We start from the raw sequence: 18,698 nt of genomic DNA, 5'->3' as shown, positions 1-18,698 counted from the left end.
ATTGTTATGCCGATTACTACTTAATACAGGTACTTCCTGTTCGTTAGTCTGAGTATGTGGATTCCCTGAACGACATAGTCGTACAACAGGACGGTATTTCCATAACGTGAGTATCCCAATTATTACCATTATAGTAATGGTCCCGGTGGTTACAAAATAATGCCAATTAGATTCTGGAATCGATTGCCACTGCGTATGCGTCATTTCTTGTTCTAGACTTTCCTCCTCAAGTAACGCGTGACGTAGCTCTCCTCCTGGTATGTCCAGGTAGGTGTTTAGAGGCATGTTAAACCTGCGGGGTGTCCTCGCCACCAATTGGGCCACGGGAGTGATTGGCGCCTTCAGGTAGCTTGTTACCGCTCTCTCCATCCCACTGCTAGTGGGGAGTAATGTAATATTTTTCGTTTGGGCGATACATTTGGGTGAAAGTTTCAGGAATGTGACTCGTTCCAGTACTCTTTCGCTCCGATTTCCATCGCAAATAATGGATATGTGTATCGTGACTGGCGTGATAACGAGCCAGAGGTTGGGGGTACCCATATTACTCCATTGAGCTGTCTGTATTGTCCTGGCTACCACTGGACATGTGCTATTCTTAGATCGCTCATAAATTTCTTCAAGTATGCAGTTTGGTTGGGTATCCATGTTCCTTATAGCCGTTGGTGAGCACGCTATCTGCGTCTTTGTCAACAGTAAACATCTTTCCCTATCTTCTGCGGTCAATTCGAAGTAGTGCAGTGTGTTATAATCTACGACCAGTAGATTCCTTGGGGCGACAAATGTGCGCAACACCGACCCCTCAACGTTAAGTGGTATGGCCGTGACTTTCAGCATGCTGTACTTAATTTTCCCTGTCACTATGAAATAGCCAATGACTGTTATATATCTGTCGTCATGACTGACTTCTGTTTCTATAATGGGCTGTCGTCGTATTTCGACCCCTTGTGGCAGTATCTGCCCTGCTTTCTCTATCAATTTGGTTATCTCACCCGGTTTCACTATATCAATGAAGTGTCCGTGGTTATAGTGAAGGTTTAATATTCCCTCGTAAAATTGAGTATATTCGTTTATGAATTCCATAACTTGCAACGCTATCGTTTGTATTCGCAACGTGCTATATTCGGTTTCTAGTCTCTGTGCTTTGTCTTCTACTTCGTTAAGTCCTTTAGATATTTCTTGTAGGCCTGTGATTAGTGCTTTGTTAAACTTGTTCATTTGCTCGTTTATCCTGTTCTCTGTGTGATTGATTGATGTTATTGTTTCTAACATTATCTTCGCTTGATGCTGTGATCCCTTTATTAGCTCCTTTTGGTTATTGTCTAATGCTTCAATGTTACTGTAGGCTTCGTCATTGACTCCAAATACTGAGGTTAATATTGTTCCTAATATTCCTCTTCTTTCCCTTGCTTTTATTTCTACTGTCAACCCCTCGCTTACTGATTCCGCCTTTCTTTGTCCTTCCTCTAACTTCCCTATTATATCCTTACAATTCACGATTTTTATATCCTGACACAGTTCTCGTACTCCTTGTATCATATTTCCTATTAGTTGGTGCTCTGTTCGAATTCTTCCCTTTTTCTTTCTTGTGTTTGTTCTCCTTTCGTTTCATTGGAGTTTCTTTTGTTGCCTGTGGTTCCTTTCTCATAATGCAACATATGGTGATGGTCTCCGTCACAGTGTCTGCACCTATATTGTACATAACATTGTTTTTCTTTTTTATGTGCTAGGCAGTTTGCACACAATCCTTTTTCTTTTATCATCCTGTTTCGGTCTCTTACATTGAGTTCCTGAAATTCTCTGCAGTTCGGTACTCCGTGATCTCCGTTGCATATCACGCAACGTGTTCTTGGTTTCCTCCCAGATCCTCCTTGCTTCTCTTGTCTTTTTTCTGACTCCAGCAGTTCCAGTGTCTGGAATCTTCGCTGTAAGAATGTTTGTGTCGATTTGTACGTCGGTATCTCTCTACTGTCTCCAACGTGGTTTTCGTACAGCCTCCTGGTTTCATTGTCCCATTTCGTTATGATAATTCGGGCGACCAATGGGCTCCACGCTTCCGTGTCTGTTCCTAACCCTCCTATGGCTTCCAGACTTTCGTGGAAGGTGTCATGTAGTGATTTCAATGCTCTAGCAGAAGATTCCTTTACTTCCTGTGCTAGTAGCATCCTGTCTATCAATTTAAACAATATCATCCTTGGATTCTCATATCTATCTTTTAGCATGTTCCAGGCCACTTCGTAGTTGGCCTCGGATATGTTTAAGTGTTGTATCATTCTGTTGGCTTCCCCTCTTAGTTGAGTTTTTAGGTACTGCATTTTTTCTGCGTTTGATAACTGGTCGTTTTCATGTATTACTTTTGTAAACAGATCGTGGAAAGTTCTCCACGTTTCATACCTGCCTTCATACACAGGGATTTTTACCTGCGGTAATGTCACACCGTCCCTCCTCTGTGTGCTTTCTGGCCGTTGCATTCCTGGCCTTATTTTCTTCAAGGTTTCCCTGACTCTCCTCTTTAGTTGATTTATTCTCTCTACTTCTCCATTATCTATAGCGTCTAGTTCCTCATTTACTGCTGCTTCAATTATTAGTGTATTCACCTTTTCCATGTATTCTCTAACTCTGACTGCAGCTCTTCATCCTCCTGCAAATCTTGTTCATTTTCTGGCCGTAATAATTCCTCGACTCTTTGCTTCCTTATCTGTATCTCCTTTACTTTCGGTGCTTTTCCTCTTTTCAGCACCCTTCCATATTCTTCCAACAGGGTTTTCCCCTCAATATATGTCTTAAATACCTGATCATGGTATTTTGTTTCAAAATATTTTTCTTTCGTTATACCTCTTCTAGCAGCTTTTCGTGGTTATTCAGAAATTTTGCCCAATATTCTTCTAATTTTTCCTGCCTATCCCGGATGTATTGTTGAGTCCTCCGAGATTGAGAATCCTTTTTAGTATTTGAAAGTAGTTTCGCTAATTCTGCTCCTATCTCCGCTTGCTTAACGTATACACTTTCCATGGTTATTTTTATAAAATTTTAAATTCAGCGGTAAATATATTAAACAATATGAACTGTATTTTATTTATTAAGCAATGTACTTAAATATGCCTATAATGTCTGGCTAATTGGCTAGTCCAAGGCCATCAAATTCACACAAAAAAAATATCTGCTTATTAACAATTATATTTATTTACTATACCTGTACTATCACGCTCTCTCGTAAGCCAGAATGTATATAAATAAAAGTGCTCGGTCTAGTGCTCTCTCTCTCTGCTACTGAGGGTGTTGCTGGTGTGGACTGTATAGGCTTTCTCAAACTTCCTTAAAGTATTCTTTTTCTCGATAGGACCATGAACAAATTCCCTTCGTTGGCTCAGTGTAGTTGGTCTTTAAGTTGTGATGGAAACACCAAATAATAGTAGCAGAGTTTATTGATGAGACTTATACTATGGATGTTGACCCGGGGTACTTTGAGTAAAGACTTAAATGATGATCGTTGAAGACAATCACTCGCGTTAATGAATTAATAATAATTGAATTTCTAGACAAGAGATCTTAGTTTTATATAAGTTTAAATTGGGTCAATGTAAACACGGGCCCCGCGTGATTTTGTGTATCTAATTAAGGTAAATTGTTTATCTTATGTCAGCAACTTTTGGCTGATGTCCAAATTATATTATTGATAATTGACCAAATGTGTATGTAATTTAATTAATTACGTGTGTGTGTTTAATAACAAATAAATGCATTCGATCTACTGGGTGATAAAATGATACTGTCCAATTTCGGATATGAATACTGAATATTTGATATTGGACATTGTTTATTTGTTTAATTTTTAATTATTACGTATACATGGTACATTTTTAATGGATTAGTGCTTGAAGGACAAATAATTTTTTTGTATTTTAATCTAAAAATAAATTATTTATATTAGTTGTTTCCTATGACTACATGATAAAAATGCTTCACATTCCAGAAAAACCATAATAAGTATGTAATTTTGCTAAACTTTTTCTACTTTTTGTTTTAGGTTTTTGTGCGAATTGAACTGTTATCTCCATTTAAAACACACAATAAATGTTAAATCTTCTTCAAATCAATTTTATTTTTTTTTGTCAGCAGACTTGATTGATGAACCACTTAATATATCTATACCCAAAAAAGCCCAAAATATATTGCAAAAATTAAGTTTTTGAACCTTTTATTAGCATTGAAACTTATAACAATTTCAAAAGCGTCGTACGGGTGACGTATTCCCGCCTTTAAAACGCGAGAATTTGATTAATCTATAGTTACGAGACAACCTTCCAGGCAACCAAACGACGTTTTTATGACGTAGATAACACGTAAAAAAAGTGACCAATTGACGTATTTCTATGACGTAGTACTGACTTTGAAAATCACGTGTATTTGTCTCATCGATTTAACGTCATAATTGTGACGATTTTAAAACGTAATCGTATCTACCTTTTTTTCACGTCGGTAAAATCACGTCTTTAATACTTTTAAAAAGTGACCTCTTTCAGATGTTTCAAAATAGTATAAAAATAGGTACATAACATGAAACATAGGCCTACGTCCCATGTGTCGAAGATATAAGTACTACGACTTGTTTAAGATCGCTTGTGCGAGGCTAGAAGCATCATTGATTCTGCATGATAGTACTAGCCCCTCACATTATAGAATTTTCACTATTTATATATACCTACTTACTGTGTCAAAACTGAAACAACATATTTATATATTATGAAACTAATAAACAATTGATTAACAAATTATCCAGCATAAAGAGTCAATACAAACAAGCAAGCTCCTCCCAATTTTGTGACGTCAGACTTAGGCTGTCTGAAATTAAAACGTTTTTTAAACGTAATTTTAACGTTATTAATCTTACGTATTTAAAATCACCTACAAAAGACGTCTACATAACGTAATGTTCAAGCACGTGTTATATTCAACCAAAAACTGACGTTTCCTCAACGTTATATGACGTCACTTGGTTGCCTGTTCTACGCCCAATCTATTAACCTTGGGACCATCTGGTACTCGATGGTGTGCTGAGTTGCCATTTATAGGCCGTATATCTAATTTAAAACTAAACATGATGTATGCTACTAACTTTATTGTTTTAAATTAAATACATTATTTATTTACTTACACAATTGCTTTACTTAACTCCTAAAGCTTAGTCCATCCCGACAGACACGTTGCGAGATTTTGGTCTCAGCGTCGTGTCTCAGTAGATATATCTCTAGACCAAACTCCGTTGCGAGACCAAAAATCGCATGTTTAAAGTCTCTCGATTGAAATGGGAGACTTTTTCCTATATGAACAAGTTCATATTATAGGAAAAGTCAAACAATAAGGAGTGCACGTAAATTTCTCCTTGTTGTCATATTATTCTAAAGTTGAAAAAATATGTAGGGCATAAACATTTTTTTACTTTATCGTACTATATACGTAGTATAGTATAATAGATAAAGTTATAGGATCGTGCAAAAAATTTTTTTTCAGATTTCACTTTTTTCGACGTTTTGAGTCTAAAAAGCAAATAAAAAAACATGTCGGAAGTATGTACGTACGTACGTATGTCGCCACCGCCCAGCAAAAACTACCGGACCGATTTTGATGAAATTCGGTATGAGTAAGTTTAAGAGAATTTTGTCGAGAAACTAAGCTTTTAAAAAAACCTCTCAAAGGGGGTTATTTAGGGCCCATTTTTGCAAATTTTGACCGAAACGAATGAAATTCAACTCAAAGTAAGCTCATCCATAGGTAAATAAAAATACGGAATTTGACATTTCCAAATTCAAAATGGCGACCAACATGACCGACCGCCCACCCGACACATTTCAGTACCTATCTAAAAACTTGTTTAAGATAAGTTTAATTTAAAAAGTCGTTATATAGCCTAAAGATGGGGCCATAAGAAGGATGTTATCGTTTTTCAGAAAAGGTTACGGATTGCCTATATTTAAGGGGTCTAAATTTGACATAAATTTGAACTAGATTTTCTCAAAAATGGCTCCAAGGAATTTTTTTATTTTTGATATCCTATCAGTAAATTGAATAACATTAGTCAGATTTCTTAACTCCCCATAGGAGGGGTGTTATGAATTTTTTATAAAAAAATATTTGAGTGCCCGTAACTTCCTTCTTAATAGAAACTAAATTTTGAAATTGTGCAGACATATATGGTACTTTATAATATATTATCACAATAATTTTTACCAAAAATATGGCTTCCGGTTGAACCGGAAATGAATAAAAAATCTTAATTTTTTTTGATACGCCCTGTATATTTTTACATATTTTGAAAGAATGCAAAATTACCTTTCCAATGACATAAAATTCATTGCTGTAGCTCAAAAACTCGAAAAGTTACGGTAAATAGAAATTTTGCTATAATCTTATGTGTGTCCTCTCTCACGCGATCATAGCACAGCATTATTGTAGGGAGTCAATGAGGGTATTTGGCTCCGAATTCCATCCTACTACATTGATGTACTTGATATTTTCACAGTAAGTAGGGAATAGCTCAATAAACAAAATCTACCCTATACAGGGTGAGTCACCACTAACGGGACGGAAGATTACAGCGAAATGGTAAAAAATTTGAAAAAAATTTTAAATTAGTAGTTTGTAAGTTGATAAAATCTATATTTTAAAATTATTTTGAAATATACAGGGTGTCCCAATAAATGGCGGCGTATCAAAGTTATATTTTTTCTTATGGAAGACCCTATATTTTATTGTATTTTTTAATTGTCCGCAAAAAATAAGGTATAGTTTCATAAGGCTTTTCTATACCTATGTACAGAGTGTTCTGAGTTATGTTGACTTTTAAAAAAAATTTTATGAAATTTTAAAAAAATTACTTTTATATTTAAATATTTGGATATTGGTTGAATGTATTTCATGATTAACTATTACACATTTATTTACAGGGTGTTCAAAATTTACAGTTTCATTATTGGATTATTCAATGTGTCATATGATTCTTATTTTAAATATAACACCAGGTATATTAATAAATAATTATACTGAACAATTTTAGCTCTTTCGAATGGCATATGGATGTCCTATACCTAGGTCTCATAGTTTTTGCTTAATCTGTAAATTGATTTAAAAAAAAGATGTAGTTAATTAATGGCATTTTATGACATTGTCACCTTATGACAGTACGGTCTGGTTTTTATTTTATAATTAATGTATTCCATGATTGATTATTACACATTTATTTACAGGGTGTTTTAAATTTACAGTTTCATTATAGGATTATTTAATGTGTCATATGATGCTTATTTTAAATAAAACACCATGTATATTAATAAATTATTGTACTAAGCACAGGTTCCTCTTTCGAATGGTACCTATAGGGATGTTCTATAACTAGGAGTCATAGTTTTTGCGTAATTTACAATTTTCTTAAACGGTAAATTGATTTTAAAAATACCTAATATTTATAGTCACTCTCGATTTTTAAACTGTACGAAATAAATGTTTGTTTACTGTATCAAAATGAAATGAAAATTATGTCTATTTACTAGACCATTATTATGAAAAGTAGGTATATTAGTCTGTATACAATACATTTAAAAAATCAGGATCTTCTATAAGGTCTTAAGTCCATAAACGATAAGTTAAACATTTATCGTAATCCTGTTTGGTCTAATACTCGTGTAGTTGAGTTTTATATGGATAATAGTGGTTTCTCTTAAGTATTCTAACAGTCGTTTGACTGATTTACAATTCACCAGAAATTTTTTCTTTACTAGTACCTATTTGGGTTTTCCGTAACAGAAAGCAGGACATCAAGCTCCTTGACGTCATCACAAATAACTGGTTTATTTTTATTTAACTTTCCGTATGCAACATTACCAGTAGCACGGAATCTATTGAAATCTCTCAAAAACGTCCTTTTTGGGTGTCTTCTATCAGGGTACTTTTGAGCGTAAACTTAAGAAGGTAAGATACAATTTTGCAAACACTTCCCAATGCAAAGTACCATGTCTACTCTTTCGTAGATAACGTGATCATTAATTTTTAGGAACAATTAAATTTGAATATCATGTTGAATATCATACACGGATGTTTATATTTTTGATAATTATCAGACCGTACTGTCATAAAATGACGATGTCACACAATGAGATACATCTTTTGTTTTAAACTCGATTTACAGATTAAGAATTTAAATAATTGTAAATTACGCAATACCTATTAGACCTAGGTATAGGACATCCATATACCATTCGAAAGAGGTGACTCCGTTTAGTATAATGGTGTATTAATATACATGGTGTTCTATTTAAAATAAGCATCATATGACACATTGAATAATCCAATAATGAAACTGTAAATGTTGAACACCCTGTAAATAATTGTGTAATAATTAATCATGGAATACATTCAACCAATATCCAACTATATAGATATAGAAGTATTTTTTTCATAATTTCTTAAATAACTTGACAATAAGCCTTCTTTTAAAACTTTACATTTTAAGAAAAGTCACCATAACTTAGAACACTCTGTACATAGGTTGGTATAGGGAAGCCTTATGAAACTATACCTTATTTTTTGCGGACAATTAAAAAATTCAATAAAATACAGCGTGTTCCATAAGAAAAAATATAACTTTGATACGCCGTCATTTATTGGGACACCCTGTATATTTCAAAATAATTTTAAAATGTAGATTTTATCAACTTACAAACTACTAATTTAAAAAAATTTTCAAATCTTTTACCATTTCGCTGTAATCTTTCGTCCTGTTAGAGGTGACTCACCCTGTATACTATGGCGCTTTTATCTTGGGGCGGTTCCCACTTCTTCAAGGGGGTGGAAAATTTGTTGGTCAAAATAAGCACGGAAGTGGCTAAAGAACCTATTTCTAAGCAAAAACTGGTCTATACTTTTTTTTGAGAACTCAATACTTTTTAAGTTATGCGTAGTTGAAAATTGGCCGTTTTCATTGAAAAATGACACCTTTTCGGACGGATTTTTTGTGAATACCTTAAAAACTATGCATCGAACTAAAAACACTATATAAAACATTTTTTAGATTATAAATAATAAAGAGATTCGTTCCTTCGAAAATGTTCTATTTATAATACAAAAAGAGATATGGTAGGTGAAAATAGTTTGTTTTTTGGTGCATGCTCAAATTGGTGTATTCAACTTGAAATAACAGAGGAACGGTAGGTTTTAGGTGTATAATGCTACCAACACCTTTTGTAGTGTTTGAAAAGACCTTTAAAACGAGCACCGTTAAATGTCGGTTACATACAAACTAAGCGAGATATAGTGCAAAAAAAATAGATGTCTAATGTACTTTAAGGAAAAATGAAAATTATATACATACATACATTTAACTCCCCTTCTACCATAATTTAAATGCATTGTTTTTCTTTTGCAATACCTTTTAATATAGTGTTACTTCTACTTTCAAAAAGTTGAACGGGTTTAAAATGAATGGTTTTTGTAAAAAATGTGATCAAATTACACAGCCCAACAAAAAAAAATTTTTGTCTTGCTGCAGAAAAAAATCAACTGATTTTAGTTAATTCATCTGTGCTGATTCCAAAAATACAAACCTTTTCTTTGTATCAGCTCTAGTTTTCGAGATATATCATACTCATCAAATACTTAAATATTCTTACATATCTGTATATTCCACCACTATAATTGCAATATGTTTATAAACAAACTTAACAAAATCTAAGACAAATGGGCAAATGGACAAAAGGACATATCAAGCCTATTTTGGTGTTCAATTAGGAGATCAAGATAAATCCTGGGCTCCACATGTAGTGTGCAAAACTTGTCTTAAAAACTTGCGACAGTGGACGAAAGGACAACGAAAATGTTTAAAGTTTGGTGTTCCAATGGTATGGAGAGAACCAGAAAATCATTTTAACGATTCAGCAAAGACCATCCTAACCGCAATATAGAATACCGACAACCTAATATTCGACATCTATAATAATATAATAACCGAATCCTAACCGAATAGATTCAGCAATAAGACCAATTCTACATCAGCTTGAGCAGATACCCATTCCAATATTTAGCAGTGTACTTACGTTACCAGAGGACAATGTCGAAATGTTATCTGACGAACTACAGACTAATAGATTTGGGAAGACGACAGTGATTTTGAAGGGGATTCAACACGTCTTGAGCGCTTTATTCAGGAAGAGCTAAGCGATCTTATCAGAGCTTTGAACCTTCCAAAGGATTGTTCTGAGTTGCTTGCCTCCAGACTAAAACAAAGGAATGTTCTTCACCCAGACACCAAAATTACATACTACCGTAATAGAGAAAAAGATCTTTTGCCTTTTTTTCTCAGCAAGATGATATGGTTTTTTATAACAATATTAAAGGACTGTTAGAAGAAATGGGTGTATCTGAGTATACACCAGATCACCGGCATCTTTTTATGGACAATTCCAAACGAAGTTTAAAGTGTGTCCTTCTACATAATGGCAACAAATATGGAAGTATACCAATTGAGCATTAGAGTGGAAGAAATGCTCAACAACTTTAACAAACACGGTTGTCATATGAGAATTAAAATACCTCTACAGCCATTTAGACCGTTTCCCAGAACATCTTGGTGACCTTAGTGAGGAACAAGGGGAACGCTTTCACCAAGATATCAAAACGATGGAAGAGAGGTATCAGGGGAGATGGGGCAATCACATGATGGCAGATTACTGCTGGAGTCTTTAAAGGGACCGTCCTTTTAAAGCCTTTGCAAGAAAATCATATAAAAGGAAGTTTTTAGGTGATGCCGAATGACGGCATTTTTTGCTGCGACGCTGGTAAAGTTAGATGGAAAGTTAAGTTTTTTTGGCAGATATGTGTCATGATTTTTGTAAGTATATTGTTGTACAATAAATATATTACTTTTTATTCGTGTTTTGTTTATTTCATGGGTAGCATCACTACATATATGTTAAATTACCCTATATGTTAGAAATGTAATCTTTTGTCGTATTTTCTGAAAGCGATCTGATGGAGCAAATCTGGTGGAATTTTTGGATTCAGCAGACCCAAATTACCTAGAAAAAGTAAAAAAATTTCCGGCAGCAAACTGTGTGTTTACCAGTGTTATAGAATAAATTTTTAAATTTTCTTAAAAATCTTCCTTTTTCTCCATGTATTTCGAAAATAAAAATATTTCACCCCTGAGAAGTGGTGGGAACCTCCCCCATGATAAAAGTGCCATAATATATAGGATAGACTTTGAATTAGGAGATTGGGCTACTACCAAAATTTCATTAAAATCCATGCAGTAGGATAGAATTGGGGGATAATATCTTGTTCTTAATCTCGCGCATTGACTGGGCGTAATCGAAATAGAATGAAATGCAAATATTGTAAACTATTAATTTCTCAGAAAAATGAACTAATTTGAAATGAAAGTATGACTATAATATTCTATTGATTTATGCAATAATCTATACATCTATAGTGTGTACCCGAAATATGGCATCGAACATTTTCTCAAATGCAGGAATTAATGATGCGTAGAACCATAAAATACTTTCAAGTACAGAAGGTGTTTCTAAAATATCAAAATAACGAGTAACTTTGTTATTTTTATAGAATGCCAGTATCTAGTACCATAAAGATAATAGATAGGTACGATAAAAATCTCGGGCGGCCCTTCAGTCCAGCGTTTTTTGACATGTCATTCCTATAGGGCTTTTCATCGACTGTCATTTGTTTCGAGCTTCTGTCATGTGTCACATAATATTAATATATCTACGCCATACGTCTCAAGTTTGTATCATTGTTATATACCAATAACGTATGACGTAGATATATTAATATTGTGTGACACATGACAGAAGCTCGAAACAAATGACTGTGAATGAAAAGCCATATTACAGCGACCATTTCATAATTAGATCTACAGACCGAGCAAGCTTCGTAAATTCCACGGCTTCGAGCAATCGTACTTGCGACTGCGTCATGTGTTTTATTGTTGATTCTGTTTGAATATTGGTACATATTTACTGATTCTATTCTGTGGTGTGAATTTTTAAAACTTTTAAGTGTAGTTTTTGACCGTTGCGTTGTGGGAAATTATTTATTTAATTTTCTGTTTATAATTTAAACTCTTGTTTTATTTTCATTTCAAAGTTTTTTTTGTTGTACTTAAGTATAAAATGAATAATAATAAGTATTTTGTATTATCCTTAAATAAAAAATACAGTATTTTCTGAAATGCTATTTTCCAAAAAATATTTTATAAAATGGCTTAGTCTTACTTTTATTAATTACAAAATATTTTGTAATGATGTTAACTATTTCAAAAAAACTCTCCATGAAAAAAAAAATAGAATTAATTTCATCATTTTCGTGTCTCGTGTGGTGTAGCTACTTTTGCTATACTACCCAACGCTTAGCTAGTCTAGATACAATTTATATTATTTTATTAAAAAAAACCAAGCATTTACTCTGTAAATTGTATATGTTTTGCTTTGCATTTTCATATAAAAAAACCACGGTATAATATAATTATATTAAATAATTATTATAATATAATATAATAATGTAATAAGTATGTATAATATATTAAAGTTTTTAATATTGCTAATCCAGATTTAGCCATACGACTCACACTCCCTCTAAGGGGAAAATTGACTCATTCCAGATACCTAAAGGCTGTATGACACTATGCATTTTCTTGTATCATTTCTAATATCGTTTCTTGTATACATTTTCTTGTATCATTTCTTGTACGTACATTTGTGCCCTGTATGACACTATGCAAGTTCTTGTATCGAAAATTGTATGAAATTCGGCACGTGATTGGTCGATATTTTGTTTGTCACCCCGTGTCACGTTATGGTAGTACTGCATCTACATCTACAGCTGATTTTAAGGATTTTATAAAATTTATAAACTTTTAATTAACATTTTAATGTTAGAATTTTACGTTGACTGTTTGAGGTTGATTATTTGTGTTTTTATTTTGTTTTGATATTTGTGCTAAAATATTTGCATTAGAATTATCTTCAGTTTGATCCAAATTAGGAGCTATTGTATTTTGTAAAAAATTATGCACCATGAAACCTAAATTTATAGTTTGAACTTTACTAGGAGCTAAATATATGGTTATTAGTAGAACAGTAGTCCATACCAAACGGTATATTAAGTATCAATATAAGATTTATAAATAATACCTACAAAAATACAAATAAATTCATCAATACATGATCCCATTTTCATTTCAGCCTCCATGATGAGTAAGTAATTATGACATTTTAGATGTTTTACCAGCAGGTTTTACGTTCTTGCTCTTTGCGCAGAAATTGGCGCAGTTCTTGTACAAGAATCTGTGTCTGACTCAAATTCTTGTATCGTTTCTGATATCGTTTCTTGTATCTGTGTATGACACTATGCATTTTTTTGACATATTAGAAACGATATCCACAGAGAACGGCAGTTCTCACCAGTGGCGCACAACACCCCTACATGCGACACTATATATACACGAAATTTTCGATTTTCTAAACCTGACTAAATCGAAAATTTGGCCAAATTCCATCTTAAAGTTTAGGAAAAGACTCGTCCATTCATATGTCAACCATCAATTTTGGTCCAAGGGTGTGGATTTTACGGCCCTTCCCATTTAAAGCCTGTTTTTCGTTCTCGTCCCCAAAACTCCCAAAATTTTTAAAAATTTAAGCCCGACCTTTGCGGTTTCTGATAGCACAGATAATTGCCTTTCCAACGCATGTTTAATTTTGAAAATCGGTTATACCATTCAAAAGTTATCGAGCTCAGAAATATGACTCAATTTTTATTTAAAAAATGGAAAATGTTTGTGGATATGTATGTATGTATGTATGTATGTATGTATCTGTGTGGAAAAGTTACACCGATCTGAATTTTTTTTCTGTGTTTCAAGAGGGTGTGAGGGCCGATTCAGAACCGGTCTCATTTTTGACTTCTGACTACCCTTAAGCCAGCTAGAGGGCTAGGTAGATACAAAATAGCATATTTTTTGGGCGTATATATCTTAGGTTCAAGGAAAGACAGGAAAACCGCAAATACACCAAATCAATAGGGTTGAGTTAAGCTTTCAAATAGCGCCTAAGCGATCAAGCTGAGACATACACACTGCTCACCATAGCCAAAAAGCTGAAAAATTAAACTTTGAAAATTTTGGTTTTTCGACAATTACTCAAAATTTCAACCTACGAATTGCGCCAATAACTAAGCCTTTGTAAAGGGCTCAGGACGCGTCTAACGGTGTATACCTCATATCTGGGAAAATTCGAATTTTTAAGTTATAGGCTTCATAAGTATGATCAAATCTATTTCTTATGGGAAAAACGGTTTTTCAAGCTCAATAATTCCTGTAATACGTTCAGTTATCACACTCGATCTTGGATGCATCAGATACTACTTGTCAATACGTTTCAAATTCATGTCTAGTGATTAGCATCAGGTAAGCCGTTCAGAAGTTATAGAGCTCCAAATGTATAATTAGTCCAGGAACTGAAATTTTTCACTTCGCAATTTTTACAGAATGGATAGATTGTGCCAACTCCCATCTTCAAGTTCAGAAAAAGATTCACCCATTCATATGCCAACCATCAACTTTGGTCCAAAGGTGTCGATTTTACGGCCCTTCCTATTTAGGGTCAGTTTTTCGTTCTGGTCCCCAAAACTCCCAAAAACTTCGAAAATTTAAGTCCGACCTTTGCGGCTTCTAACAGTACTGATCATTACCTTTCCAAATCATGTCTAATTTTGAACATTACCAGAGAACGGCAGTTCTCGCCAGTGGCGCACACCCACACCCCCCTACACGCGACACTATATACACGAAATATTCGATTTTCTAAATCTGACTGAATTGAAAATTGGGCCAACTCTTATCTTAAAGTTCAGAAAAAGACACCGATTTATATGTCAACCATCGATTTTGGTCCAAGGGTGTAGATTTTACGGCCCTTCCTATTTAGGGCCTGTTTTTCGTTCTCGTCCCCAAAACTCCCAAAAACTTTAAAAATTAAGTCCAACCTTTGCGGTTTCTAATAGAACTGATCATTACCTTTCCAACGCATGTCTAATTTTGAAAATCGGTTATACCATTCAAAAGTTATAGAGCTTAGAAATATGACTCAATTTTTATTTAAAAAGGGGAAAATGTTTGTGGATATGTATGTATGTGTGTTTGAAAGTTAAACCGATTTGATATTTTTTCTCTGTGTTTGAAGAGGGGGTCAGGGCCGATTTAGAACCGGTGTAGTTTGTGACTTTTGACGACCCATAAGCCAGCTATAGGACTTGGTAAGTACAAAACGGCATATTTTTTGGGGGTATATATATCCGGATCAAGAAGAGGCAGGAGAACCGCAAATACATCAAATCAATAGTGTTGACTTAAGCTTTCAAATGGTGTCTAAGCCGTCAGGATCAGACATACACAGGGCTCAGTATAGCCGAAAAACTGAAAAACTAAACTTTGAAAATTTTGGTTTTTCGACAATTACTCAACATTTTAACCTACGAGTTGCGCCAATATCTTAGCGTTTGTAGAAGGACTCAAGAAGAATCTAACGGTGTATACCTTATATCCGGTAAAGTCCGAATTTTTAGGTTATAGGCTTCATAAGTATGATAAAATCTATTTCCTGTGGGAAAAACGGTTTCTCAAGCTCAAAAATTCCTATAATAGCTTCAGTTATCATACTTGACCTTAGATCCATCAGATACTACTGGTCAATACGTTTCAAACTCATGTTTATTGATCAAAATGGGTTAAGCCGTTTAGAAGTTATTAAGCTACAAAAGTATATAGTGCAGTCACTGAAGGTGGATATGAGTTATTACCTCCGATTTCGTTGAACCTCCACCGATTTGCATGAAAATTGGTGAGTGGTTAGAGGATATCTCAAGGAACAAAGGTGACATGGTGCCAACTTGCGCTTTTACCCTGGGGGTGGATGCCACCCCTCCTCGGGGGTGAAAATTATTTTATTAAAAATAACTCCACAATTCGATAGAGTTACAAATTATAAGCAAAATTTGTTATATAAATTTATTAAAATAAATCAAAGCTTTTTGAGTTATTAAAGATCAAAGATTTTTATTTTTCGTGAGAAAAATGTATGTTTTTAACCGATTTTTCATAAATAACTTTGCAAAAAATTTATTATTATCAAAATTGAGACTAATAAAAAATATAACCCCTATAATACGATAGCTCTGATGATGGCATTAAAAATGCTGAAAGTACTTAGCTGATTTAAATTAGTCTTTTAAACCTCTTACAAAAAAAAGGTTAAATGGCCCCGGTTACATGGTTCTCGCAGCAAAATTGGAATATTAAACGTTTCTATCTCGGTCATTTTTCACTTTACGGAAATAGTAGAATGAACATAGTATTTGGAACAGAAAAAACTAAAATTTAGCCGTATATGATTTTTTACGTATATTGAGTACTTTTGGAGTTATTATCAAAAGAAAATTAAAAGTACGATAATTTTAAAAATTCTGATTTTTTTAAATTATACCTTTTTTTCAAAAATATGCATTCTAAACCTGTCAAAATTGTTGAAATCATTATCTATGTTAACCTAAAGAAATTCTTTTGAGGATTACTACAAATTTTAATTTGTGTGAAAATGGCGTGTGTTTTATTTTTCACTTTTTCCTAAAAAAATCGAAAGGTTTCTCTTATTTTCATCATAACTTTCTTAATTTTGATGCTATTAACTTCTACTGGAGGTCATTTGATAGGTATTCTGAAGTACTTTGACAAGTGCTTAACAAGTATGTTATATAAAATGCATCGTTTCCCGTTATGTAAGCTTGAATACTTAGATTTGAGTACTCGTCGAAAGAAATATACATTCAATTACCCATAACTCACTATGAAATAACATTAGTTTAGTTCTTTAAGTGGGGAGTGTATTAATTTTTATTATCTTTAATTTTGGTAGTAATAGATTTTTTACAAAAGGTCATAGTTTTTGAGTAATACGTGAAAAACAGCTTTAAAACATGCATTTTTTTAAGAAAAAATAAAATTTTTGATATTTAATAACTCAAAAAGTATTGATTCATGTTAATAACTTTATATAACCAATTTTGCTTAGAAGTTGCCCCTCTATCGATTTCTGGTATTATTTTTAATAAAAAAATTTCACCCCCGAGAAAGGGTGGCATCCACCCCCAGAGTAAAAGCGCAAGTTGGCATCATGTCACCTTTGTTCCTTGAAGTATCTTATAACTACTCAACAATTTTCATGGAAATCTATGAAGGTTCAACGAAATCGGAGGTGAAAACCTTCAGTGACTCCACTAATAATCCAATTAACGATTATTCCCGAAATGGTTTATGTAGTTGTAGTGGTTACGACGCTAAATTTGATCTGGCAACGGGCAATCCGACTTCATTTACCGGCCATCTCAATATTTTTGTTTCAATCTATTTCGAATAGAAAAAAGTCTAGTGTACATTCGATGGAAACTAGATCATTTGGGATATAATGCAACAAAGGTGACCATTTATAAAGCTTGACGTGCAATAGGGGAACATTGCATTCAAGTTCATACATTTAATTTATAAATAACTTTGAAAAACTCCTGATACAAGAATAAAAAACCGCTAAACGCCGTAAAAATGAGTGGCGCATAAAATATTCCAGCTACAAAAGATCTGATATGAAAATTACGTGGCGCGAAAATGGATTTTCATTTTGATGCAAAACAAAATTCTAGTTTTATTTTAAAAGATTTTTCCATAATATTTGCTAAATTTGAAGTAAACGCGCCACAAAAGAGTTTCAAAATTCAAACTGTATCAAAGTTACTCTTTTGTGGCGCGTTTACTTCAAATTAAGCAAATATTATGGAAAAATCTTTTAAAATAAAACTAGAATTTTGTTTTGCATCAAATGAAAATCTATTTTCGCGCCACGTAATTTTCATATCAGATCTTTTGTAGCTGGAATATTTTATGCGCCACTCATTTTTACGGCGTTTAGCGGTTTTTTATTCTTGTTAGAAATGATACAAGAAAATGTATAGTGTCATACAGCCTTCAGATATTAAAAGAATTGAGCTCTGGTGGGACTCTTTCCATGTTATCGAGCCCTAGGTGACTTGGTATATACAGTTACGATCACTGAATAGTTTACACCTTAATTTTTTTCCACAGAGAACGCCAGTTCTCACCAGTGGCGCACAACACCCCTACATGCGACACTATATATACACGAAATTTTCGATTTTCTAAACCTGACTGAATTGAAAATTGGGATAAATCCCATCTTAAAGTTTAGGAAAAGACTCGTCCATCCATATGTATATTATAAAAAAAAATCAATGGAAAAATCCCAATATGTTACCTCTTCATTTTGGTCCAAGGGTGTGGATTTTACGGCCCTTCCCATTTAAAGCCTGTTTTTCGTTCTCGTCCCCAAAACTCCCAAAAATTTCAAAAATTTAAGCCCGACCTTTGCGGCATCTGATAGCACAGATCATTACCTTTCCAACGCATGTTTAATTTTGAAAATCGGTTATACCATTCAAAAGTTATCGAGCTCAGAAATATGACTCAATTTTTATTTGAAAAATGGAAAATGTTTGTGGATATGTATGTATGTATGTATGTGTGTGGAAAAGTTACACCGATCTGAATTTTTTTTCTGTGTTTCAAGAAGGTG

At 33.6% G+C, this 18,698-nt stretch overlaps 1 protein-coding gene across 4 annotated transcripts in view; it reads left to right on the top strand.

The window, feature by feature from the left end:
• LOC114333974 (zinc finger protein OZF-like) overlaps nucleotides 1-18,698 on the top strand; it is a 231,802-nt gene that overhangs the window by 49,699 nt on the left and 163,405 nt on the right. For 2 of the 4 annotated variants that reach the window (XM_028283977.2, XM_050643105.1), the window contains exon 4: nucleotides 4,025-4,084. The exons of the other annotated variants lie outside the window; for them this stretch is intronic. In XM_028283977.2, coding sequence (XP_028139778.1) covers nucleotides 4,025-4,041 — 17 coding nt within the window. In that variant the 3' untranslated portion in view covers nucleotides 4,042-4,084. Of the gene's footprint in view, nucleotides 1-4,024; nucleotides 4,085-18,698 lie in introns of those variants that run through there. 4 annotated transcript variants of the gene reach the window in all.

The sequence above is a fragment of the Diabrotica virgifera genome, chromosome 2, assembly GCF_917563875.1.
Source record: "Diabrotica virgifera virgifera chromosome 2, PGI_DIABVI_V3a".
NCBI lineage: Eukaryota > Metazoa > Arthropoda > Insecta > Coleoptera > Chrysomelidae > Diabrotica > Diabrotica virgifera.
Note: the sequence above shows the minus strand (reverse complement) of the source record. Positions and strands in the feature narration are given on the sequence as shown.